Source organism: Euprymna scolopes, chromosome 27 (assembly GCF_053919585.1).
Source record: "Euprymna scolopes isolate OS-2025 chromosome 27, ASM5391958v1, whole genome shotgun sequence".
Lineage (NCBI taxonomy): Eukaryota > Metazoa > Mollusca > Cephalopoda > Sepiida > Sepiolidae > Euprymna > Euprymna scolopes.
The window spans coordinates 69,781,041-69,807,584 of NC_136508.1; the positions used below are offsets into that span (position 1 = coordinate 69,781,041).

Sequence of the window (26,544 nt, forward strand, 5' to 3'; positions counted from 1 at the left end):
ACTGTTAACAAATGGATTAAATGCATCAAAAACTCTGACAGCAACACCTAGCTAGTTAACAGAGAAGACTCAATTATGCTCCACGGAAATTCCCGACCACACGTTGCTAAACTGACCCTGCAGGTGTTGAACAACTTGGGCTACGAAACTCTGTCTTATCTGCCATACTCTCCAGACTTCTCACCTACCGACTATTACTTTTTTCAAGCTTCTCAACAAATTTCAACGTAGAAATACTTTAAAGACGTAAGTGATATCAAAAATGCTTTCATCGACTACATTGTCACCAGAACGCAAGCTTTTTACGTTACTGGCATAAATACACTTGTTTTGCGTTGGCAAAATGTGTTGATTCTGATGGTGATTATTTAAACTTAGGGAAGTGACTGGCTCATTGGTTTACGACACGGAGTGAAAACCTAGGTGTGCCAAGTTCGAATCCAGTTCGTTCCATAGAAACACTTTCACTTAGCATGTTGGCAACGTTCATGTGGTTCCTCCCGTAAGTATCCAACGTCTTTCTAGAATGAGTTCAAACTAAAAAGATATCAGGGAAACGAATGCCAACAATAGAATCATCTGATTCACAAGAAAAAATAAAGAAGAAAAGATTTGACGTGAAAGGATAGTCTTAGGATCTTAAGAAACCAAAGTTTATCATCGTTACAAATTAATGAATGTAAGCACAATTTATAATGTATAATATTTCCAAATTTCGTAGACGATTCTCACGTAAACACTTTGCATAAATATCAGTCCCATCTATAATAGGCAAACGTGTATATGTATACACTTTTTTGCGAACTGTTATCCTCATCTTCATAGTTATTGTTGTCTCACTGCGTTTCGGCCAACTAATCCTCTGGCCTTCTTCATGTAATTAACCGCGACCGAATAGGAATTTTTAGTCTTGTAACTGTATCGCATAATAATTACTGCCTTCGATAGCTGTTCTTCTACCAACTAATCCACTGCTCTGCTTTGGGTTGAATTGAAACTGATATCTTTAAACAATGTTCACCTTGAACAGTAGACACTCAACGCCTCTATCCATTGCGCCATCAGGTAAAAAGAACTATAAAGATGAGGATAACAGTCCGAAAAAAAATTAATACACAAATTGATTATTTTTTTACGCATCTTCAAACTATCATTAGCGCAGTGGATAGAGGCGTTGAGTACCTACGGTTCCAGGTGAGCATTGTCTGAAGACAGCGGTTTCAATCCCATCCAAAGCCAGTCTGAGGATTAGTTGGACCAAACGTGGTGAGACAACAACTATGGAAGGCAGTAATTAATGGGACACAGTTGACAAGACTCAGTATTCCTATCCCGTCGCAGTTGATCAACTGAAGAAGGTCAGAGGATGAGTTGGCTGAAACGTTGTTAAACAACAATAACTATAAACATAAGCATAAGAGTCTTCAAAGATGAATACACAAATTATAAAGCTTCATCTCAAATGATTAAAAAAAATAAAACTTATAAAATAATAAATAAAACATGTTTGCATTATTTAGAATTATCGACTAACAGTCTCATCTTGACTGTTATTTGCACACTGTTTCGGTCGATGTAACCTCCGACCTTTTTCAGGTGTATAAGTCGCCATATTTATTAAAGGAAAGGGACCAATACATGGCGACTTATAAACCTGAAGAATGTCGAGGGTTACACCGACCGAAACGTTGTGAAAATAACACTAAAGATCAGAACATTATTTTAATGCACTCAAATAATACAAGACCATGTACAGTTGGTATTCTGTTAAAAGTTGGCCTAATCCCGAAAAATTTAGAAAAAAAAAAATCATTTATTAGGACGGGGATCAAATCCGTATTTATATAATTTAATATTATCAAGATGCAAACAACATTATTTATGTTGTGCAAATGCTATGATAATTTATCAGAGTTATTTATTTTATTCTTACTCAATATATGTGTGTATGTTCAAGGAGGAGAATATGTTGGGCAAAGAAAAATAGGAGAGTGGAAGGGAGAGTCAAAGAGGGGGGATAAATGTTGTTATACTCTTGTCCCGAGCAATGCCGAGCAATGCCGAGTAGCCTTGTTTGTTTATTATGAGTACATGAGCAAGTTGCATGGGTGTGGCAAAACGCCCTCAAATTCGTTTCGCGCATGCTCAGTCAGACATAATTGGTCCTACGTCTAAAATATATAATAAATAAATAACAAACAAACAAACAACAACTATACTCGTTTCAAAGCCATTGGGCATTGAAGAAATACCGGACATCTTCAAGCTCACCAACACTTCTTGTATAAGGCAATACATCCTCTTGACCAGTCGCTGTTCGTTTCGAGAATTGCCAAGTGACAGACGTGCATAAAAAAGTCTGACGGCGAGACAGAGACAAGAAAAGATAATCGTTTCTAATTGATACCCTCCACAAGTAAAAGAAAGACAAGAGTAAGTATGATACAGCTTTGTCACTCATTTGTTTTGTTTTTGTATATTTTCTTTTCTCTCTCATTTTTTTTTGTTTATTCATGAGATGTTGTAAAATTCACTCGCTATTTTGAAAATCTTTCAATTTATTCATGAATTATATTTTTTACACACACACACACGCACACACACACACACACACGCACACACACACACACACACACGCACAAAACCCCAAAAAACAATGGATAGAGAAAAACATATACAATATTTTCCTAAAATGACAGTGTTCATTCAGCCATTCATGGGAAATGGTTAGGCCGATGTGGTTCACTTGAATGACGACGTTGCCCGGAATCAAATGAAAATCAACAAATATTCCACACTATATTTTATTGTCATCAAAATCGATGAAATTGCTCATTTTTCAATCAAATCGATTAATTGCCTGTTCTAGTTGCACCGGGAGGAGGAAACTTTACATGCTTTTCCGCATTGACTTAATCCATAATACATTGTCGGCTACATTGCACTGTAGAGAATCTACTGTTGGTTTTATAAAAGTAGTTTTATATAATGGCTTGAATTAAAGTTTAAAATGCAAAATTCGCTTTTTGACCAACTCATCCTCTGGCCTTCCTCAGGAAGATGAGGATAACAGTTCGCAAAAAACAAAACAAAACAAAAACAACAACAACAACAACAACAACAACAACAACAACGAAATACACAAATTACTCATCCAAAAGGCGTCCCCCCAATGTATATTAATGTTTTTTTGTTTTTTTTTTACATGGGGGTCACCACTTATCAAGGCCCGAAGGCCACTCGGGGATAAGGGTTATTGCATGTACAGTAATCAATGAGATAGTATTGTAGTAATCATTAGTATTAGGGGTTTTGATAGAGTGTCTTACTTAAGGGGGCGGTTTGTCAGGAGTTTGTTTATGTTGGACTTGAAGACGTTCAAGTTGTAGTCAGGTGGGAAACAGGAAAGCGGCACAGAGTTCCACTGGCGTGCAGTTCTAAGAAAGAAGCTTTGCTCATGGAATCTACGTTTTGATTTAGGCACAGATAAAGAGTGGGGAAAATTATTGACAGTAGTTTCAGCCAGACGGGTATTTCTCGTGAAAGATTGGTAAGGGGGGACGAGGGATTGGAGCTCAGACGAGCACCTGCCATGGTTTTTTGTTTATTGCTCAAAATGTTATTCATATTAAAGGAAAACTAAAAAAAAAACTCTGACTTTTAAGCATTGACTGCCTTTAAACGCGTAATTAAAATCATTTTTGCGGACGCTTGAAAATAAATCTATCGAAAAAAATTAGCATTAATAATAGTAATCTTGTTTAGTCGTTTGAGAATTAACATTATAAAACGGAAGAGAAAGCAAAGCAAATTTTAAGAGTAGTAATCTATATGTTAATAGTATTCTGGGCAACGCCGGAATTATTGCTGGTTGTGCACACACGCATATGGAGCTGGGTGCACACACGCAAACATTGTTGCCAAGTCTTCAAAACAAGAAATGTCATCAAAAGTCATAACAATTTAAAGAAGTGTGCAGAAGGTTTTGATTAAATAGACAACACGGTAAAAACATTCTCGCTCTGACATTATTTAAAAACAGCGTACTTTTTCTCTTGGTATTTATTTGCTTCACCACGAAAAATGTGACACAAGATCATTTTTAATGTTGGTGGAAAACAAGCTCCCGCAAAAGGGGCACCCTGGAAGCACGCAAAAATAAACATTGCCTTAGTACAGAAAAGTTTCCGCTCACAAAAGACAAATTAACTTATATGTAGCATCAGAACAGATACTACACTGTGATCTTATACATTTATTTTATTGTACGTCAAATTAAAATACATTGCAGTAATGATTACATTAAAGAATACAAAGTAAAATGACTAAACATGCTCAGTAACATGTTTATATATATACAGGCCGTTCCTAATGTTTTCCTTCAAGTCTTGCAAGGTTTTGGGTTTGTTAACATAGACCCCTTCTTTAAGATAGAAAAAGTCGGGGTTAGTCAAGTCTGAGGAACGTGGTGACCATTTGATATTGTCATAGCGAGAGATAATGTTGTTGTAAAATTGACCTCTGATTTTGGTAAAACAATTTCACAACTTGCGTACATTGTTCAATTCTATACGTATCCATAATTTATTTCCAAAATATTGTCTGTTAAATATTTGAAAGAAAGAAAAAATTATAATTGATGGTAAAATGACAAATATTTTCAACTCTTTAGTGGGTTTTTGGACACCTTATATATATATATATATATATATATATATATATATATATATATATATATATATATATATATATATATATATATATATATATATATATAAAGCCCTCCCCCCCCTCTTTAGGTAGAGCACTGTCGTAAATAATCTCACCCGCTACTTAATTGGCTGAAAATGCGAAGCTCGTTGTTTGTTTGCTTACTTGGCTTGGGAGAGATGCTAGTCTAGCGGCACTGATGAGTTGTGATACAACGAAACAGGACTGTATGTCGATGACTAAAAATATATTTTAAGCCCCTCTCTTTGGGTAGAGCACTGTCGTAAATAATCTCACCCGCTACTTAATTGGCTGAAAATGCGAAGCTCGTTGTTTGTTTGTTTACGAACAGGCGATTTGAGCACTATAAAAGTGGTGGCGGGTGTCTATTTAAATAGACATTCCAACGAGTTATTTACGGGCGGGATTCCATGGTCGAGTGGGAGAACTGCCGACTGTCAACACGACGGTTCTAGGTTCAATCCTTGGCTTGGGAGAGATGCTAGTCTAGCGGCACTGATGAGTTGTGATACAACGAAACAGGACTGTATGTCGATGACTGCAAATATATATATAGGGACTGTGTCGATGTATGTTCGAAATATCTCTACCAAACTCGTCTTTGAATATTTTGTCTACAGGCTTGAAACTGGATATATAGGGAATTTGGACCTCGGAACACTTCTTATTTTACTTTTAGCCCCCCGTGAAATAACTGCTAACATAAAAAAATAATCTTGGCAGGAGTAAATTGACTATCATATGCATTTTTAACTTGAATTTACTTGATTTTAGCCTTTTTCATCCATCTTGCGATAGCCCAGACGAAGAAGGCTGATAGGCTTAATTGTCAGCGTCTCGTATGAAAGTGACTCGAATTTCGAATCCTGGGCTTTGATGTGCGCTACTGATGAGCAACAAGGACGTCCAAATATTAGTCTTTGACTATCTGTTTTCGTCTACCGTGCTATTTTCATAAATCTTAGCTTAGGTACTTGTATCTACTCTTATTTCACCTATTTTCTTTATCTATGTCCCCTAACATATCTATAGTACCATAATTATCTAATAATCTCCTAGACAATCGTCTCTCTCCACTCTCTAATATATTCAAGCCATACAAAATCCCCGAATATACTTATTGCTAGATATCGCATCGTAATCTTGTCATCTAACAACTCCCTTTATCTTCTGATGTAAACTGTTAGGCTTCGAAATGCCTGGCATATAGAGCGTCTGTAACTCCTACATACTGTATTGTATTCCTTTGTTTTAAATGGGGTAATAAAAATATATCATTCAACCACGGTAGTGTTTGAATATATGTTAAGTGGCAGTTTTAGTCTTTTTTCACTTATCAAGGCCCTGAAGTCACTCGGGGATAAAGGTTATTGTGTGTACAGTAATCAGTGGGATAGTATCGTAGTGATAGTTGGCATTGGAGAATTGATAAGATGTCATTACTTAAGGGAGCGGTTTATCAGGAATTTGTTTGTGTTGGACTTAAAGACATCCATGTTAAAGTCGGGAGAGAAACAGGCAAGCGGACGAGAGTTCCACAGGCGTGCAGTTCAAATAAAGAAGCTTTGTTCATGGAATCTACGTTTTGATTTAGGCACGGATAAAGAGTGGGGAACATTATTGACAGTGGTTTCAACTAGTTGAGTGTTTTTCGTGAAAGATTGGCGAGGGTGGAATGGAGTTCAGACGAGCACTTTCCATGGAAATAACGATAAAACAGAGACAGGCTCGCAACGTCTCTTCTGTGGGAGAGAGGTTGCAGGGAAGAGAAAAAGGCATTCCCCAACGAGCCACGAAGTCTATTTCGTACTCTGTCAAGCCAGGATAGGCTGTTTTTAGCAGCTACTGCCCAGATGTGGCAGCAGTACTCCATCTTTGGACGTACTTGGCTTTTATATAGATAGAGAATTTAAAGTTTCATCGCTCACTCATTTTTCGAGCAAATTTCAAACGATTATCACAGTTTATAGATCACCTTCTCAGCTATATTGTGAAAAAAAATTCAATTTTCGTTCAGTAAAACAAAAGTTATGATGAATTTACTGGTGTTCAAAATCGTAAAAAAACGTAAGGCGGTGAGAGACGTTTTTTATGACTAGTGTGTACATTTCCCTTCAAAATTACTCTGTCAATTTTCAGTCTACAGACTCGAGATTTAACATAAAAGTATTGAGATTTTGGAAAAAAATTTAATCGGTGTTCGGGCAGAAAATTGGCTGTCAAGGGGTCAAAGTTCAACGATTTGACTTTGAAAACTCTACCAAATTCCTCCGCCAATTTTGGGTCTAAACACTTAAAATTATGTAGGTTCCTTTGACATGGATCAAACTTTTTAATTTGATTGAAGCCCAAAACAATAAATGCTCAAGGGTCAAAATTGGGGTCAAAGTTAAGAAAAATTGATCTTTCAGTTAATTTTTCGTCTAATCATTTGACATTTTACATAAAGTGCATTCAGACACGCAGGAAGCTTTTTTAATCAGTTTTTGGCGGAAAATTTGGCTGCCAAATGGTCAAAGTTTAAAGAGTTGACAGTAGAATATTCCATATAGGGCCCGAGAAAAGCCGGGCTAGACTGCTAGTATATATATATATATATATATATATATATATATATATATATATATATATATATATAAAGTAGAATATTCCATTTCTCACGCTACTCGTGTTTCATCTAAAGCAAATATTTAGCATCTCAAGTAGGCGTAATTACACAAACACATTTCATAAATGAAGGTGTAAATTTCTTTATAATTATAATTTACACACACATTCACACATACACACATACACGCATACACGCATATACTGATGATAAAAATCTTGGTCTATAATAAAAAAACCCCAACTTTTTAAAAATTATTTTTCATCAATGAGAAGAAATTCAACACAAACCGTAAACAAAACAAATTCTATTTAATAACTACTTACATTCTTGCTTTAATGGAACATTTAAATTAATTAAAATTATTTCTTGTAATTAATTAATCACTAACTCAATTAAAAATTGACCAATTTCTTTTCAGCAATTGTTGATTTGCGTTCACAATATTTCGGATGATGAACTCTCTGGTCTTCTGTAGTCAAGTGTTATTGCTTAAAGTATTCTTAAGTTTCAGATGCATTTGATTGTTATATTTACAACGTTTCGACCGCTGTATCCTCCGTTTTCCGGTGTTTCACTATCACCTTACACTCAGTAAGCTTTATCCTCAAGTGACCTTCGGGTTTTTATAAGTGATGATTTCCTTGTAAAAATTTTCATAACATTTTTATTAGAATATATTCACAGCATTTCGACCAACGTACTTTTAAATCGAGCATGGAAAAAAGAAATGTATTAATATCTACTCAAAATAAAAAATCTAACTTTTTGACCATCTCAATATTTATAAATATTATATTATTTTTATTATTTCAGAATAAAGAAACATGCTTAGATTAATTTTACCTTTGTTGTTCCTGGCGATACAATCCTCTCTGGTGATCAGTCGGAGTCAGCGTAAGTTATGTTTTTTAATTAATTGAATTAATGTGCAACCAAGAAAAATATCTACACTCTGGCAATAGTCACAACATAAGCGATGCCCTTCGTATCAACTTCGGCCAGCTATCGCAACACATGCTACATGAATTTCGATGAAGCAGAAATAAACTACTATATAAAACTAAGTGTGCTTTATTAGGCTTACAAGTATGGTAATATATGCATTGTATGATGGTGTGTATTCTTCTCTCTGGAGTAGTTTGGACCTATCGAAGTATGGGGACAACGGTTTTTTCAATTTTGACCCATTTTTGACCCCTTAAAAACTATTTTAACCTGCTAAAGACCTATAATAGAACGGTCTGTAAAAATCCAATCATTTTAGGGTCCTAGCGGCGCTCGTCGGAGGAGATAAAATTTGAATATGGAAACAGATAGATAGATAGAAATATAGTTTATATATATATATATATATATATATATATATATATATATATATATATGTAAAGTGTTTGAAAATATGTAAATAGACAGACAGATCGACAAACTTATAGCCTTATATATATATATATATATATATATATATATATATATATATATATATATATATATATATATATATATATATACTAGCAGGGGTGCCCGGCTTTGCCTGGGTGTTTGGAGGTATATGCTGAGCAAAAAAAAAAAAAAAAAGGTCAATTTTTTAAAGTTTGACCCCTATTATGACCCCTTAAATTTTATTGTTTTGGCTCAAATCGAGTTATTAAGTTAGATCCATGTCCAAGGAACCTATATCTAAAATTTCAAGTGTTTAGACTGAAAATTGTCGGAGGAGTTTGGTAGAGTTCTCAAAGGTCAAATCGTTGAACTTTGACCCCTCTTACCAGCCAAATTTCTGTCCGAAAACCGATCATATAGATTTTCCCACACCTCAGTAGCTTGCATATCAAATTTCGAGTTTGTAGATTGAAAATTGACAGAGTTATTGCGAAGTAAAATGTACACAGACACACAGACAGGCAGGCACACAGACACGCTCACTTATATATATATATGTTATAACTGTGTTAAAATGACTGTGTTTTTTGTACATCTGGTAAAAAGGAGGATAAAGGGAAAACTTTTAATAGAGGTTGAAAAAAATAATAATAAATAAAGATGTAGAGGCCGTTTATCGTGTTTCGCCTTCACTTTTCAAAGCCGAATAGAATTTTTTTCGATAGGGACACGAATAAAATAGAATCCAACCATCGGAAGGAAAGAAAAAGAAAAGAAAAAATATTCATCGTTATGATAATTATACAATGGAGACGAATTTTTACAACCTTCATTAAATGTTTTCTCCCCGTTTTTCTTTGAACCATGGATACAAAAAATAGCCGGTCGTCTTTTTTTAAACAGCTATAATAAAGTTTTGTACTCCTAAAAGAATAATGAATTATATATATATATATATATATATATATATATATATATATATATATATATATATATATACATATATATATATATATATACAGGGTGGGTCATAAGTCGCGCACCAAAGGATTTGAAATAATTCTGATAGTAATAAACGTTATTTATTAAAACCAAACTTAACCAATGAACTTAAAAACACGTTGTACATGCTGATACAATTATAACAGAAGATGCATCTTATACCCAAAGAAAGGAAAAGATATTTTGCCCCGCAGATTTTACAGTTTCACACCACTTAATTCTTTGGTGCGTGACTTATGGTCCACCCTATATATATATATACATATATATATACATATATATATATATATATATATATATATATATATATATATATATATATACATATATATATATATATTCATAAAGAGAAGGCGAGAGACATACTTACGACACGCACACACATATGTAGGAGGTATCAAAAGTTATTTGAAAACAAATAATATGGTATTCGATCGGGTTTCATCATGGACCCGGCTGGTTATAAGGGATCGAATACTCAGCAATTTTCTCTTGACGAAGATTCGAACATTTAAATTACATATACTGAGCTACACTTAAGTTCGAAGAAGTCCACACAATCAAATATGTGAAATAATTACTCGGGGCATGAATAGAGCTCCACTCATTCCACAGAATAAAATCATTTTCTCTGAAGTAACCACCTCAAAGGCAGCACTTAAAAAGTATAATTTCTAAGCAAACCCACTAGAAAGATAACAACGCGCCTAAACAAACAATAAAAACGAATAAAAACACTTTTTTAAATAAAAAAGTAATAAAACATTAAAAAAAAAATCCGTATAAACAAATAATAACAACAAAGAGTTTTTTTTTAAAAATTTAAACGGAATATTTTTATGCGGGAACGCAAGAGTACGCCCTTATTTATAAAAAAAAGTTCTTAGTGGATATTCCCTTTTATGTCCCCTGACAAAAGGAGGGTGGGCCTGTAAATTCACCCTTGTCCGTTCGTCCGTTCGTCAGTCCGAACTTTTCTCAATAACTACGCCATTAATGTTTTGAAATTTTGCACAAACATTACACAAGGCTGAATTGACAGGTTCACCCTCCTTTTGTCGGGAGACAAAAAAATTATGCCCTTGTAAAGAAAAAAAATAATGTATACATGCTTTTCACATTTTTGTAGTTTTATTGATACAGAAACAGGTCACTGTAGTCAGTAAAAGGAAGTAACTACAACCATAATTATCAAGGGAAGTAACTCTAGAGGATTTATCGTTATTCAGATTTCGAAGTTCAAATGTAGAAACCGCTGAAAAATGTTTTTTTAAATAAAATAACTTTTATTGCAAACGATTTTTTCATTGAGGTAAGTATCTGATTATATTATCAAAATAAAATAATAATAAAGATGGTGATGATGATGATGATGATGATGTACCAGTCCTCTATGCTATTCGAATTTTGCTTATATATGCGTATTGATTAATATTTTGAAGACTAAAGTCATGATTCAGGTCTTTTATATCATTAGGCCGAAATAGAACTAAAAACCATTTAAAATAAAATCGTTTCAAATTGTTAAACCGACAAATGTTTACCAACAAGTACGTTAAGTAATTTTAAGAAATGAATGCTAATATTTATGTAAAAAAAAAAGTGTCGGAATAAATAGGGAAATGGTGAAATGTATTTTTTTAATGACCTAAACTAATTGTTTTGTTTTAATAGCATTAGTGAAGAATGTGCACATTTGAGGAGTTTCCAGACCGGAACTATTAATTCTTTAAAGAAACAGAAACGAAATATTTTCGAACTGAACTGACAAAGAATACACACACACACACACACACACACACACACACACACACACACACACACACACACACACACACACACACACACACACACACACACACACACACATATATATATATATGACTCCTTCGTAAAAAAATAAAGGAACATTTTAATGTTTGTCACAACTCAACCAACAATTACTTGTTAAGCTGCCTCATTAAATAATCAAATTATACCCAATTTTCACCACTAGCAATTACTACACTGTTGTCCAGCTTGCTATCGTAAACACATTAACACTATCCTTGAGTGTCCTTCAAGTCTTGATAAGTGGTTACTCCCTTGTACAAAAATATTTTGTCAATATATATAGACACACTAAAAACATAGAGAACGGCGACACGCACGCCACGCACATACACAAAAGTACATTTTCACTCTTTTGGATGATCTTTTTTCATTATTGCATTTGGTTCCGACAAGTGGCAAATAGTAGAGAAGCATAATCGTATTTATGTTGGAAGATTTAAATGTTTATACAATGTATATTCATAAAGTCATTTTGAAAAACAATTATGGAGTTTAATTTCATTTTATTAACATATAATATTTGAACATGTTTAATTTACATGCGTTGTATATTCGTCTATATGATGCGAACATACATTTAGGAGTATATATGAATGTGCCTAGTTTATGTTTTACGTGGGGCATATTTAATCGTGGCTAACATGTTTAGTGTATATATATTTGAAGTGTATATGTGATCGTCTAATTATGAATGTAACATTTATAATCGACAGTGTTTACAATAATAGGGGACGGATAAGTTCTTTTTAGGGGATTAACATCGGCCAATGGAGAAATATCTGATACATCTGGGTTGATCTTGATTTGACAGATACTTGAAAAAACTACAAGTCTTGGTTGTATTTACAGCAACTTTATTTACCGATGTTTCCCCATTATTTTACATCTTTAATATCGACATTCCCATTACGGTCAGTGGGCCGTCTCTCTCTCTCTCTCTCTCTCTCTATCTATCTATCTCTTTCTCTCTCTGACTGAATCTGCTAACTCTTAACTTCCGACCCCCACTGATTTCTTTGTGTCTCTCAAAAAACATCTCTGCTCGTTTTCAATCCTGGCCTGCGGTAGTTGCCAGTCTGGTCACACTGCAGAGCTATGATATATATATATATATATATATATATATATATATATATATATATGTATATATGTATATATGTATATATATATGCATATATATATGTGTGTGTGTACGTGTGTGTAAGTAATTGTACAGCACGTAGTATGTTTGTTTAATTATTCTTTTCTTTTAGTTTTTTCTGCTTTTCTTATGATCGTTCTTGTGTTTTTGCTAAACATATTCTTATGTGTCGGTTTGTTCCATTTTTTCGAGTACTTTCGATTGAATTCTTTCAGTCGTTAACCAGCGTTATTTTTAAAAAAATGTCTGTTGAGTTTACCCTGAGTTGCAATGTAGTCATCTCTGTTTATTTTTAATCATCAAATTTCTTTTCCCCAAGTAAAAATTTCTTTGAACTATTTTAATGTAAATTTTTTATTAACTTAAAATACCTTTTTCGCTTCGATTACATATTTCTGTTATTGAAATTTCTAGTAACTTGCACACCGATAAGCCGACCCATATCCTAATCTTTATGTCGAGAGGCATTAAAATGTCTTATTCTTTCTTTTTAACAGACATTTGCACCCTAAAAATTGTCAAGGGACCTTGCTTAGCATATGAGACAAGGTAGGTTTGTTTTTCTCTTATTCACCTCCAGCAAGTGGAGGATAAGCACAGAGTCAGTTTAAAGTGGGAACACAAACATCCTTGAGGAAAAACCCTGGCTGCTAAAATAACACAGATTGGTTACAATGATCTTCTTAAAACTGGTCTTCACCTGTTTGCTAACAGTTATCTTACTTTCCGTTTTCTTTAAAATCTGAAAAGCACAGTTGCGAGTAATAAGTAATTTATTGTGTTGACATTAATGCTTAAACTAATGTTCGTTTAGATTTTACTCAAGATCTTAGAATCTTCTGCAAAAGCTTATCTAATCCAAGAATCCTCTGTAAAAATCTGATCTAAGCTTAGAATCTATGTAAAATTGAATCTACTCTAAATTCTTGTTTTAATGTGTTTTTCAACCATCCTGAAGAGCTGTGATACAGCGCAACAGTCTGTGAATGGATGATTATAAATGCTCCCTATCTATGCTAGACTGACCGCACTGAAGAATTGTAATATAGCGTAAGCGAGATAAGACACTGATAGAATTCATCCATGTAAACGAGATAAGACACTGATAGAATTCAGATGAAAAATATTGATAGATATTACTTGAAGTAATATTTTCAAGGTGATCCTAGCCAAAAAGGAAAAGCTCAATATTTAAGAATAGAGCAATATATAAGTTTCGTGGTTAAATTTTAAATTCTGAAAAAAAAACAACATATAAAGACATATGTTCGATTTACCCAGGTTGTATCATCTTCTCTTTTCGTATAATTATCCACAACCACTCAAAAAACTATTTCCAATAATTGTGCTGAAAAGCAAAATAGCGTCCATTCGCCACTGAACATTTTGCTAACTGCATTTCATTTCCTCTGATGATATGATCCATTGTTGAAAATCCATGGATTAAGGAAATTAAAATAACCCCTTCTATATATTCCTTTTGTCAAACAATAAATTCACTTCACAATTTATTCACTTTGTTTATTTATTTCTCTTTTTGCTTTTACCAACTGTGTATACCTTCTCTTTAAATGTATTTATTTAATGCATTTTAATTACATATGCGTAAAAATGGTCTCTAACACTTAGTCCCACGCGAGCCGTTTTTATGGTCAGAAGAACTCTACTCGATAACGAATAGCCTATGCAAGAATATAGGAGAGCTAGGACCACCTTTCTTTCTACTATAGAAGACAGAAGTTTAACCTAAAAAAAAAAATAAAGAATAAAATAAAAAAATAAAAAAGTAAAATTACCATACACATGTGCGCACTATAAACTATAGATATAAAATCCGGGGAAAGGAAGTGAATCCGTCACACTAACAGGGTTACGCTCGCTGACAGACGCGACAATTTTGAAGATGGGCAAACAATATAAGCTAAGTTAATTTAACAAATCCTAATATTACCAAAATGGCAACTGCTTTTTTTTTTTCTTAATTTTGACTAATGTATTTTAACTATATGCGCATATATTGTCTTTAACTCTTTGCTTCCATGCGAGTCGTTTCTTCTATTACTTTATTTTTTTTTATTTATTCACTTTGTTTATTTATTTTTCTTTTTGCTTTTACCAACTGTGTATACCTTCTCTTTAAATGTATTTATTTAATGCATTTTAATTACACATGCGTAAAAATGGTCTCTAACACTTAGTCCCACGCGAGCCGTTTTTATGGTCAGAAGAACTCTACTCGATAACGAATAGCCTATGCAAGAATATAGAAGAGCTAGGACCACCTTTCTTTCTACTATAGAAGACAGAAGAACTTTATTTAAGTAGTATACTTTATATATGCAATCACCGTACGCTTGCTTGTATTTAAGTGTCCTCCATGATACCCATACCATACCAAACCACTGCACGTGGCTCATAATTTGACTGGCACTATATTTGTAACTGCAATATACATAATACCAGCTGTGATACTAGGGCTAATTTTCTGAATAGATGCAACACTCTGCGCCTGACCTTAATGACTAAAATTCCAAATCCCAACGAACTAGCTGTCCCTATAACTGGGAGGGAAAAACCTAATAGCTAGCTCCGAAATCTTATACATTTTACCTCCAAGACGATTGCGTTTGTCTTACCTGCATGCATAAAAAAAAAAAATTTCCTCCCTTCTTCAAACTAAACCTTACCTGTAACTCAAAAATCCTAATGGAAATCCATCTGTAAATAAATAACCCCTCTTCTCTTGAACGCTAACAATCTACTCCTTCTAACCTATCCGCCACTAAACTCCCACATTGCTCCGCATCTGTAGTGGAATCGCTAACTTCCAGCCCCTAATCCCTCACATGCAAACTGTTTTAATAGCCATCACTAAACATCTATACATTTCTACCTCTAAGGCATGCATTACAGCTCATTCCTATCCAGTAAGGGACTTAACAGCCTATACACACAAAGGCAGGTACTTAACAGCCAAAGTACCCAGAAACAAAGCGATATGCACTACACAACTGTCTCCTCGAGTTTTGCAACGATTAATTACGTTATTGAAACGACACTCCTTGTTATGCAAAACGCCCCATGACTCTTACTAAAAAATACCTACAACTTCAACTCTATTCGCACCTACTGAAAACCTGCCCATATATCTATTCACCTAATTACGCATGACTCAAAACTTGCTGTCTTATCCATGCTATATTGCACTTACATCTTAACCCTCCTATCATCTAAAATAGCTCGGGCACAACTCGTAGCTCAATTCTTAATACCTACTCATACTGTAACACTATACTAGACCTAAGCTAACATTAATAAAATAAAAAAAAGGGTAAGACTAAAATCACATTATCTCCTCCCTAACAAGCCCTCTTACAAACATAGACGCTTACACTGCATGAACTTCACCCACCCCCTTTATCCATTAACAAGTAAATAGCATGTCCCTAAATCACTTTGAGGAGTGTAACTAATCAGTAGAGATATAATCCCCCACAAACTAACCCATTAACACTAACAACGCGGGGTCGCAGAAATACCTGGATTAGAACCTAGGCGCGGAGAAAACCCTCTCAGGGCTGACGGACCCAGTAGGTCTTCCCAGATCATCCGTCTAGGAGAAGGAAAACTCTGAAACTAAACCAAAGGGGAGAGAGGCCTCTTCAGTCTTGGATGACAACCTTCCTAGAGCTGGTGACTCAAACAAATTCACCGGTTTGCAAACCTAAATTGCTTAAGGAGTAGATAGGCTCTGTCTATCGCCCGGCTTCCATACTCCTTCTTTGCCTATTAGTCAAGCGCAGAGACACTATCAGTGATTCGACAGAAACACCCAGCGGTAGATCTTGTTTCCTGGCTAGGGTAATGAACGCCGTTCTTCCCCATTCCCAGCATGCCCCACCCCTAAAACTGAACATTTGGGAGTGCTTGAGTATAAGATATGCCTGAGCGATTAGATTGGGTTGACCTTCTTCTAAAGGGTTGAGGGTACCGGATTGACAGTTCCTGGCTGCTGTTCCCGACTGGTAGTACAGGTGCCCTAACTCTTTGGTAGCGCTTAGAGCGGCTGCTCCATCAACAGTTGAATAATATCGGGTTGTTTGCAGTGCCATGACGCGCATGGAAAGGGACCCTGCACTCATCCCCGGTGGGCTTTCCTGAGGCCACAATCCTAATTGGAGAAAGGTCAGCTGATGGTCTACTTGTGATGCATGTCTGAAGCTCCGCATAACCTCTTGTTTAGCTCCCCCTTACCGAAACTCTTAAAAAAAAATATGACGACAGTACAATCTAAAAATAAGCTTAAACCAGGATTAGGGACAAACAAATTTAACTTGCCTCCTCCCTTGAGGCTCTCATTCACAAATATCCGTGGGCTTAGAACTAAGCTGATGTTGAAGCATTTCTCTTAACAAATACCCCGGATATCTTAGCACTAAGTGAGACTAACCTACACTCCTCCATTCCCTCTAACCACTTTAACATGCCTGGATATCTCCCACTCTGCCGTAAGGACTCTGACAGACATATGCACGGACTTGGAGTTTACATTCGTAATACCCTTCCCTTGACTAGAGAAACAAACCTAGAAACAGATGATCAAGCCTTTATGTGCTTTAGACTAAACGTGCAACACAGTATTAGCTACTATTATTTTCTCTACCGCTCTCCCTCGACTCAGGACTGCTCCATAATAAACAAAGTATCTGACAGCATAGACACGGCACTGTCCCTCGACACTAGCGCACAAATACATGTGTTTGGTGACTTTAATGTCCACCACAAAAACTGGCTTGGATTCTCTACTCACACAGATGCAGCGGGCAGCACAACCCATAGCTTCGCTATATCTCACTCCCTATCACAAATTGTTACGTTTCCAACCCGTTTCCCTGACCAGGAAGAACAACACGCATCACTTCTAGATCTGTTTTTGACCACAGTTCCCGATGACTGCATAACGAAGGCCCACAGCCCACAGCCCACTCGGGAACGCTGATCATGCAGTGATAATGGTTGAAATCGCCCTAAACTCTAGACCCAAAACTGAAGAGCCAGTGCTCAAAACAACGAGATATTATAATAAGGCTGACTGGGAAGCCATCAGGGAACTAATTAGAGATGCTCCATGGAAAAATATTTTCTCTCTCCCTGCTGAACAATGTGCAAACGAGACCACTGACTGGTTCAAAACTGCAATCGAAGCGCATGTTCCCATCCGGAAATTTTATAGTAAGCCCCACTCTCCCCAATGGTTTACGTCGACTTGTGCAACTGCCATTACTCAAAAGCAGCATGCATACCGTAGGTTTAACCGACATAAGTCCAGTTCAAACAGACTGAAGTATATAGAAGCTAGAAATAACGTTAAGAAAGAAATAGCGACAGCTAAGAGAGAATTTACGGAAACCACTAAAAAGCGCATCGAAGCACAAAAACTAGGAACTCGAGACTTCTGGAAAATCTACAACAGTGTAGTAAATAATGGGCAATCAACAATTCCCCCACTAACCAACAATCACGAGGTTGTCTCCTCAGCAACCGACAAGGCTAACATGCTTGCCAGTCGGTTTGCCTCAAACTCCACACTGAACCCTTCCAACCACCCCTACCTGACTTTCCTATGCGGACAGACGCCACACTAGACGATCTGAAAACCACCCTTGCTCAGGTGCATGCTATCATAAAAAACCTTGACACCTCAAAAGCATGTGGACCCGATCTTATCCCAGCTGTGCTATTAAAAAAGTGCTCAGCTGAAGTAGCTCCAGTTCTCTCCAAACTCTACAACAAATGTCTTAATGAAGCTTGCTTTCCGGGCTGTTGGAAAACTGCTTCTGTTGTACCAGTATTCAAGAATTCTGGCGAAAGGACAGACCCATCAAATTATCGCCCCATTAGCCTCCTCCCACTTTTTGCCAAAATATTTGAGACCATAATTAACCATGCTCTAGTCCATCATCTTACAGATGCTAAACTACTGACTGACAAACAATATGGATTTAGACAAGCCCGTTCCACAGCAGACATCCTCACTGTGATCTCTGAACGTATATACCATTCACTGGACAAAGCGGGGGAAGGCAGAGCGGTAGCTCTAGATATATCTAAGGCTTTTGACAGGGTATGGCATGAGGGTCTCCTCAGTAAAATCAGATCATACGGTATCACTGGTAGAATACTTAACATAATTAAATCCTTCTTAGATAAGAGAAAAATCCAGGTAGTCCTCGACGGTCGCACATCTAAACAATATGATATAAATGCGGGAGTGCCCCAGGGGTCTATCCTTGGACCTCTATTGTTCCTGATATTCATAAATGACCTCCCCGACAACATTGCCTCTGAGATGGGTATATATGCTGATGACACTACACTCTATGGCAGACACGACAGGAAGACGAATGAACACATTTCTAAAGAAATGGCAGAAACACTAGAGGAAGACCTCCAATCTGTAGTGGAATGGGGACAAAAGTGGTTGGTCGCGTTCAATGCTGCCAAGACTAAACTAGTTTCATTCAATAATTACAAGAAACCCTCTCTACCACCCATAGCAATGGCCAACGACTCTTTATCTGAGAGTCCATCTTTCAAACTCCTTGGCCTAACGTTCACAGGAAACATGAGTTGGAACAATTACATTGAAGGCATTGCCAGGGCCGCTGCAAGAAAGGTAGGCTCTCTCTACCGTGCTAGAAAACTACTAACACCCGAAAGTATCCTGTACCTCTATAAGGCCACCATTCGCCCATGTATGGAGTATTGCTGCCACATCTGGGCTGGTGCATCTGCTACTAGTCTCTCGCTCCTTGACAAGGTTCAAAAGAGAGTCGCAAACCTGATAGGCCCTGAACTGGCATCTAAGCTTCAGCCTCTGTCCCATCGACGAAATGTTGCATCCCTCTGCCTTTTCTACAAGTATTTTAGTGGTGAATGCTCTGACGAACTGCAATCACTTGTGCCCCCACGACGCGAGCACCCTCGACAAACCCGACAGGCTACTAGATCCCACCCCCACACTGTAGAGGTCCCTAGATGTAAAAGATCTTTTTACTCCAATAGTTTCTTCCCCAGAACCGCAAGACTCTGGAATTCCATTCCAGGTCCCTGCTTCCCCAACAGTACTGACGTGCAGAAGTTCAAGTGTAACGTGAACCGACACCTTGCTGCCCAAATCCCTACATAGTACCCCAGTAGTTGTTGCCCCTGATAGTAGCCCCCTACACCAAAGTGGCAATTTGCCTTGTTTGGGGTGAAAATGTAAAAAAAAAAAAAAAAAAAAAAAATTCTTAAATCGAATATATGTCTCTATATGTTGTTTTTTCAGAATTTAAAATTAAACCACGAAACTTTATATATATATATATATATATATATATATATATATATATATATATATATATATATAATCAGGCAAAAGTTATTATACATCATACTTCATTCGAGTGGTGCTGGATGACTGATGCTGATGGTTTGTTTCAAAATTACCAATGTCCTCCTACATACAGCGCCTAGTATTCCCAGGTTCTACATTGCTTAACCTCGGTGAGCTAACGAGAATCGATGTATCAACGCGAGTATGCCAAAAACTCCTCAACTCGTTCATCGATTAATAATGTTTTGGATTCGCAATGTTGTGATGACCTTCCGTATTGTTCACATTGTCAGATATGAGTTGCGGATGCCTCTTAATAATTAGGTTAAAGCAAAATCGGAAAAAAATATTTCAATAGTTATCTTAAAATTGGCCCAAACTATTCTACGTTACATATGATCTGCATATAAATTTTATTAAAACCAAAGCTGTGTTCAGTCTGCTTATTCCAAAGGAAGAAGTTTCACCAGAATATCAAAGCGGTCCTCAGTTAGCATGTATATCCCGGTCAGGTGAGATGACCAGATTAATTTCTTGCAGGCAGATGTCGACGTCCCCCTACATACAGTGCGTGGTATTCCCCAAATGGTCACCTATCTGGCGCTGATTAGGTCGAGCCATGCTATCATACTCCAGTTTATACCCGCCAAGAGACGACATTAATTTTTATCAGTTCTTACAAGCAGGTGTCGACATCCTCGTACATAAAGCGCCTAGTATTCTCAAATTATCACCAATTTGGTATTGACCGGACTCAGCCCTGTTTAACTTCAATACCAAATAATAATTCAGTATATATCCGTCAGGATGGTGGACGACATTCAGTTTTTCAGTTCTTTCAGGTAGGTGTCGACATCCTTCTACATAAAGCGGCTCCTCCTCCTCCTCCTCCTCCTCCTCCTCCTCCTCCTCCACCTCATCATCATCATCATCATCATCATCAGGACGGGCTCCTTGCTCGGACTAATGTGACTCTTCCTACCCAGAGTTTCCTGTCTTCCATCAACTACCTCAGATCCTCAGGTTCACAGTTGGCGTTGTGTGCTATTTGCTGGATGTACGGGGATCTAGGTCGTTCTTTGCTTTGCTTGCGCGTCCGTGACGTGGAGTCCATAGCAATACATCACTCACCAATTCATGCTTGTGACCGGCAAATCGAAGACGTCTCCCTCCGATGGTATTAGATATACAGGTAAGTTGCCATAAAGTAACTGCTTCGTAGCATACGGCTGTATGTGTCGCCTAGTTTTCTTTCCAATCTTTTGGTGAGTGCCCGGGCGGTAGCACCGTAAACAAGGACAGCGCCTAGTATTCTCAAATTGTCACCGATCTGGTACTAACCTGCCTCAACGTTGCTTTACATCAATACTAAATAATAATTCAGTATATACCAGTCAGAACAGTATACGACATGAGGTTTTTCAGTTCTTGCATGCAGTTATCGACGTCTAACTACACAAATCGCCTATTATTTTCAAATGGTCATCAGGATGAAATAAATGAGGGAGGGGACGAGAAATAAGACTAACTGGAACAACGTCCATGAAAAACAGAAGCACGTAATATAAGAATATGAGAAATAATCGCCCGTAGGCAAAGATTTTACAAGAGACGAAGAATAGCAGGATAATCGTTAAGACGGAACGGGGAGAATAGAAGAGATTTTACTCCAACCATTTTATTTTTTTAAGATAATGTTTTTTACTGATATTTACGACGTCCAGAAATTTGTTAAGGAAACAACTTATTTGTGCAGACAGTGACGAAATTTATTTGCATAACTGACACTGACTACGCTCAACGTTGCTTAACTTCGATGGTTTAACAGAAATCGTTGTGTCGACGTGATTATTCTGTATCATAAAAAAATAAAATATTACTACTTTCTCTTTTATATCACCAGCGGAATTCCTTAGAAAATTGCTCTTTTTACTGACATTTAAACTTTTTAAGAATTCAAATGCCATGAAATACCCCTTAAAAAGAAATAAAATTAATAGAAAATAAAAAAATCGCCAGAAGAATGTTTTCTTTTATGATAAAAGTACAATTAAATCCCAATCATTAGCATAATTGGACCAAGTAGGGGAGAATACTCTGACCGACTTCACTACGAAGAAAGAAAAATGTACACCTTTCCCTCGACACCCGGTTTGACCTTCACACACATTGGCTCTGTAAGCAAATATCACGAAAAAAATACACCCCCCCAAAAAAAACAAGTGACTGTTTAAATGCATGTATGTATATATGTATATATGTTTCTATGTCCGTCTAAAACATTCGAAAGAGGCGACGGATTTTCACGAGATCGGTATCGTTTTGAAACGCGACCCTTCGGATAACAAATATAAAAGCAATTGGCTAAAAACATTAATTTTTTCAACCTCAACTGGGCACTTTTCTACAAGGAGAGGTCGCTTTTTGTGTTTCCTTAATTCAAACCTTTGCCACTTCCGGTTTGGCGATGGACGAAACGGGAAATATGTGACGTTTTTTTTTCACGTTCTTTTCCTCCTTCGCGGTACGGGTTCTAGCTTACCTGCCTAATCACACTTTTTTTTTTTTTTGCTAAGCACACACCTCCAACACCCGGGAAACGCCGGACACTAAGTCGACTTTTTTTTTTTTTTTACATGGTGATCACCACTTATCAAAACCCGGAAGCCACTTGGGGATAAGGGTTATTGTAATCAATGGGATAGTATCGTAGTAATCGTTAGTATTGGAGATTTGATAAGGTGTCTTACTTAAGGGGGGCTGTTCATCAGGAATTTGTTTATGTTGGACTTGAAGACATCCAAGTTGTAGTCAGGTAGGAAACAGACAAATGAAAGAGAGTGTCACAGGCGTGCACTTCTTTGTTCATGGAATATACGTTTTGATTTACGCACAGATAAAGAGTTGGGAAAATTATTGACAGTGGTTTAAGCTAGACTGGTGTTTATCGTGAAAGATTGGCGAGGGGGGACCAGAGATTGGAGCTCAGACGAGCACTTGCCATGGAAATAACGATAAAACAAAAACAGGCTCGCAACGTCTCTTCTGTGGGACAGAGGTTGCAGGGAAGGGAAAAAGGCATCCCCCTCTAAGCCACGAAGTCTTTTTTGTACTCTGTCAAGGCAGGATAGGCTGTTTTTAGCAGCTCCTACCCAGATGTGGCAGCAGTACTCTCCTTGTGACGTATTTATTTGCAATAACATCTTTTGAAAACAAATTGGAAAATTTAAGTCGGACGACTCCTGGAGTAAATATGGTATTATGGTGATTGATGATCCTTTTTAAGAGGAGAATAGACACAAAGTAAAAAAAGGGTGACCAACGACAATGATTTTCCCACACTTTGCCTAATTTGTTCAGATGTTAAAATGCTTCTATTTTGTGCAAATACATATGACAAAGTGTAGTATCTTTCTTAATCATGCACTTAATCGTTTTTGTCTTCAGTCAGTGACGAATAAATCCTTCTAGACTGGGACAAATTTTATTTTCTCTCCATCCAGAGTACCCTAACGTAGGGATTTGAATTTTTCAAAAGTAAAAACCGATATTCTGCCTAACTTTACTTTCTTGGTAAAATAGTGATTGTTTTACCCAAATTTGTGATGAAATTTCCCCGTAAAATCAGTTGTTTATATAAACAAAGAAAACTCTATTAAAACTACTACTGACTGAGTGAAGCGCGTATTCGTTATCGCCTTTCTGACTTGGTGCATATGTTTTAAAGTGTTACCATCGAGGTTATAGATTAAGGAACAAGCAAAATAAATATTCATTCCCAATTAAACAGTATGTTTCGGTACAAACGATCGAAATAAATGGTACACGTTTAAAAAATCTACTTTGAATCAATGCAAAAACCTACTTTCTGATCTGCATTATATTTGTTTCCGTCTATATTAAGTAGACAGACGTATTCATAAAAAATATGGAATAATGTAAAATTGAACGCCATCTTGAATTTATGCGCTATGCAAAAAACAAAACAAAACAACAACAAAAAACAAACAAGCAAAGTCGGCACAAAATCGGAAATGCTTGGTTGTTAACAAGTAGTCGATGTAGTTAATCATTATCGCCGGGTTTTGAGTGGAGTGCTATTCTTGTAATGAAAAAAAAAAAAAAAAAGATACAAAAATGGATAGCAAAGAAAAAACCTCTACCATAGGAAAAAGATATCCAATTGCGAATATTTCGTTGATGGAAACAAAATTCAGCTATGTTACAAAAATTCAAAGAAACAAATTATATTTTATATAGTGATTCAGTCACTTGATTGACTCGTTCTTATCACACCTGGCTATAAATATAATCATCTAAACCGTTGTGATCATACCCAATTATGCCAGAAATATGGCAAAACCGGTTATGCAAATGAGTTTTGTCATTATTTATGCAAATCAGTTGTCCCATTAGCCGATTACTTGATGGAGTAAATATCAGCTAAAACATTAATGTCTCGAAAAAAAAAAAATGGTTGTGGTAAAATCTCTTCTATTCTCAAGTTCCGTGTTAATGGTTCTCCTGTTATTGTTGTCTCTCATAAAATCTCTGCTAGAGATTAATTCTCATGTTCCTCATGGCCGTTATTCCAGTTAGTCATATTATTCGCCCCTCTATCTGTGGATTTTTTTTTATCCTGATAAGGGCTTCTTCTTCTTCTTCTCTCTCCATATATATATATATATATATATATATATATATATATATATATATATATATATATATACACACAATGAATATCCATTGTCTATTAACATCGAAGCATAAACAATAACATGAAAAATATATGCTTATAGTTTAAAATAATTTTTATTTTAAGTAAATCTACTTATTGTTTATAACCTTTGTATTTCATTGTTTCTTTAGATATGGTTTTAACACCACTAGTCGACAATGCGAACCGTTTATTTATGGCGGCTGTGACGGAAACGATAACAACTTTGAGTTTTTAGAGAAGTGTCGGGAGGTGTGCCAGAACGAATGCACGTTGCCAAAGGACGTGGGTCCGTGCAAGGCCAGTATTCCACGATACTACTACAACAAGGAGACCAGTAAGTGTGACAAATTCAACTACGGAGGATGCGACGGCAATACCAATAATTTTGAATCAAAGAAAGATTGTGAAGCTCACTGCATCATCACGAATCCACCACAATGATCTGATTTCAATTTGGCTATTGGAATAAAATTTCATCATGCGATATAATTAACGATGATTACAATCAACAACACAACGATTAATCATTTTATATGTGATATCTCTTAATAACAGTATGCTTTTTAGAATAAAGATCGTATTTTTATAAATTTCCTTTGTTGTGTCTTGTTTAGGAAAAAAGAATAACTTCTAGACATGTATGTCTCATCGAAAGTACCTTTTATTTTCAGTTTTAATCACTTAAAGAATCTCTATCTAGCGCTTTAAAAAATAATACACGCTAAAACACTAGGAGCAACTTTCGCCAACAAACTCATCAAAAGTTAAACATTGGTATAAGGCAAAAATACAAAATGAATTAAATTAACACAAAAAGGCAATATACATAAATAATGAAATCAAAAGGATAGAATGTTTATCTGATATACGCAATGGTAAAATATAATCTAATATAAATACCACTATTTATATATATAGATAATTTAATCCCAACCGAATAAAAAAGCTCAATACGCAATAGAAAATAGAGCTTATTATAAGGGAAAGAAAATTAAAACTGTAAGTTAAACTTTACAATCAAAATTTATTGTTCGACTGAATACTCCAAAAAAAAAAAAACAATTTACAAAGTCCTTAAGCCGATGATGAACATTGCCATATCGGATTTCTCTCTTTTTACTATTAGGTCCGCGGAGTTTCAAAGAATGCTATTCTTATTATCCGTCTCATCAGAAGACAGAAAGAACTCAGCAAATTATATTTGTAGCAATGCTAAAATTTGCTAGTTATGGCATTAAGTGAAACCACTATTTATAGTAGTCATAAATTGCCAAGAAAAACAAGTGAAAGAATGTTGGATATATATATATATATATATATATATATATATATATATATATATATATATATATATATATATATATATAACAAACCGCGCATAATATTTCAGATTGCATGAAAATTCTTTCCAGGTTATCCGAAAGGCGAAAATAGTTCTTTAGAGAGAATGGAGTCCAAAATGTAATCCAGTTTAATTATGCATATAATCTGGTCGGAAAGTGTTAAAAGCAGCTGAAATAATGGAAATTGTTTTTTTTTCGAACTGTGCACTAACCCAAAGAGAAGTTGATCTCCAGTCAAATGGGATCGAAAAATAAAAAGAAGAGAAAAACAGCAACTTATCTTTTATTTTCGGCTTGATTAGAAAAAAGTTTCAGATCAAAATTTTAAAGAATTAAGATCAGGCTAAGAAAAAAAAAGTCATCCCGTGAAAGTTTGTATTACTCTGACCGGATATTGTCTAGGCA

The 26,544-nt window shown here is 35.9% G+C and overlaps 1 protein-coding gene across 1 annotated transcript; it reads left to right on the forward strand.

Annotated features, from left to right (window-relative positions):
• The first annotated feature begins 2,121 nt into the window (after window positions 1-2,121).
• On the forward strand, window positions 2,122-25,386 carry LOC145248907 (BPTI/Kunitz domain-containing protein-like). Its single transcript, XM_080110688.1, has 4 exons — window positions 2,122-2,433; window positions 8,156-8,236; window positions 13,196-13,247; window positions 24,946-25,386. Exons 2-4 carry the CDS (start codon window positions 8,167-8,169, stop codon window positions 25,235-25,237), a joined length of 414 nt encoding a protein of 137 aa, XP_079966814.1. The 5' UTR covers window positions 2,122-2,433; window positions 8,156-8,166; the 3' UTR covers window positions 25,238-25,386.
• The last annotated feature ends 1,158 nt before the right edge of the window (window positions 25,387-26,544 follow it).

What these genes read in the sequence shown, in the direction of transcription:
- LOC145248907 (XM_080110688.1), top strand. Translation starts at nt 8,167, where the DNA reads ATGCTTAGATTAATTTTACCTTTGTTGTTCCTGGCGATACAATCCTCT. An exon ending in GGTGATCAGTCGGAGTCAGC is followed by an intron (nt 8,237 to 13,195) that starts GTAAGTTATGTT and finishes TCTTTTTAACAG; the next exon opens with ACATTTGCACCCTAAAAATT. An exon ending in TGCTTAGCATATGAGACAAG is followed by an intron (nt 13,248 to 24,945) that starts GTAGGTTTGTTT and finishes TTGTTTCTTTAG; the next exon opens with ATATGGTTTTAACACCACTA.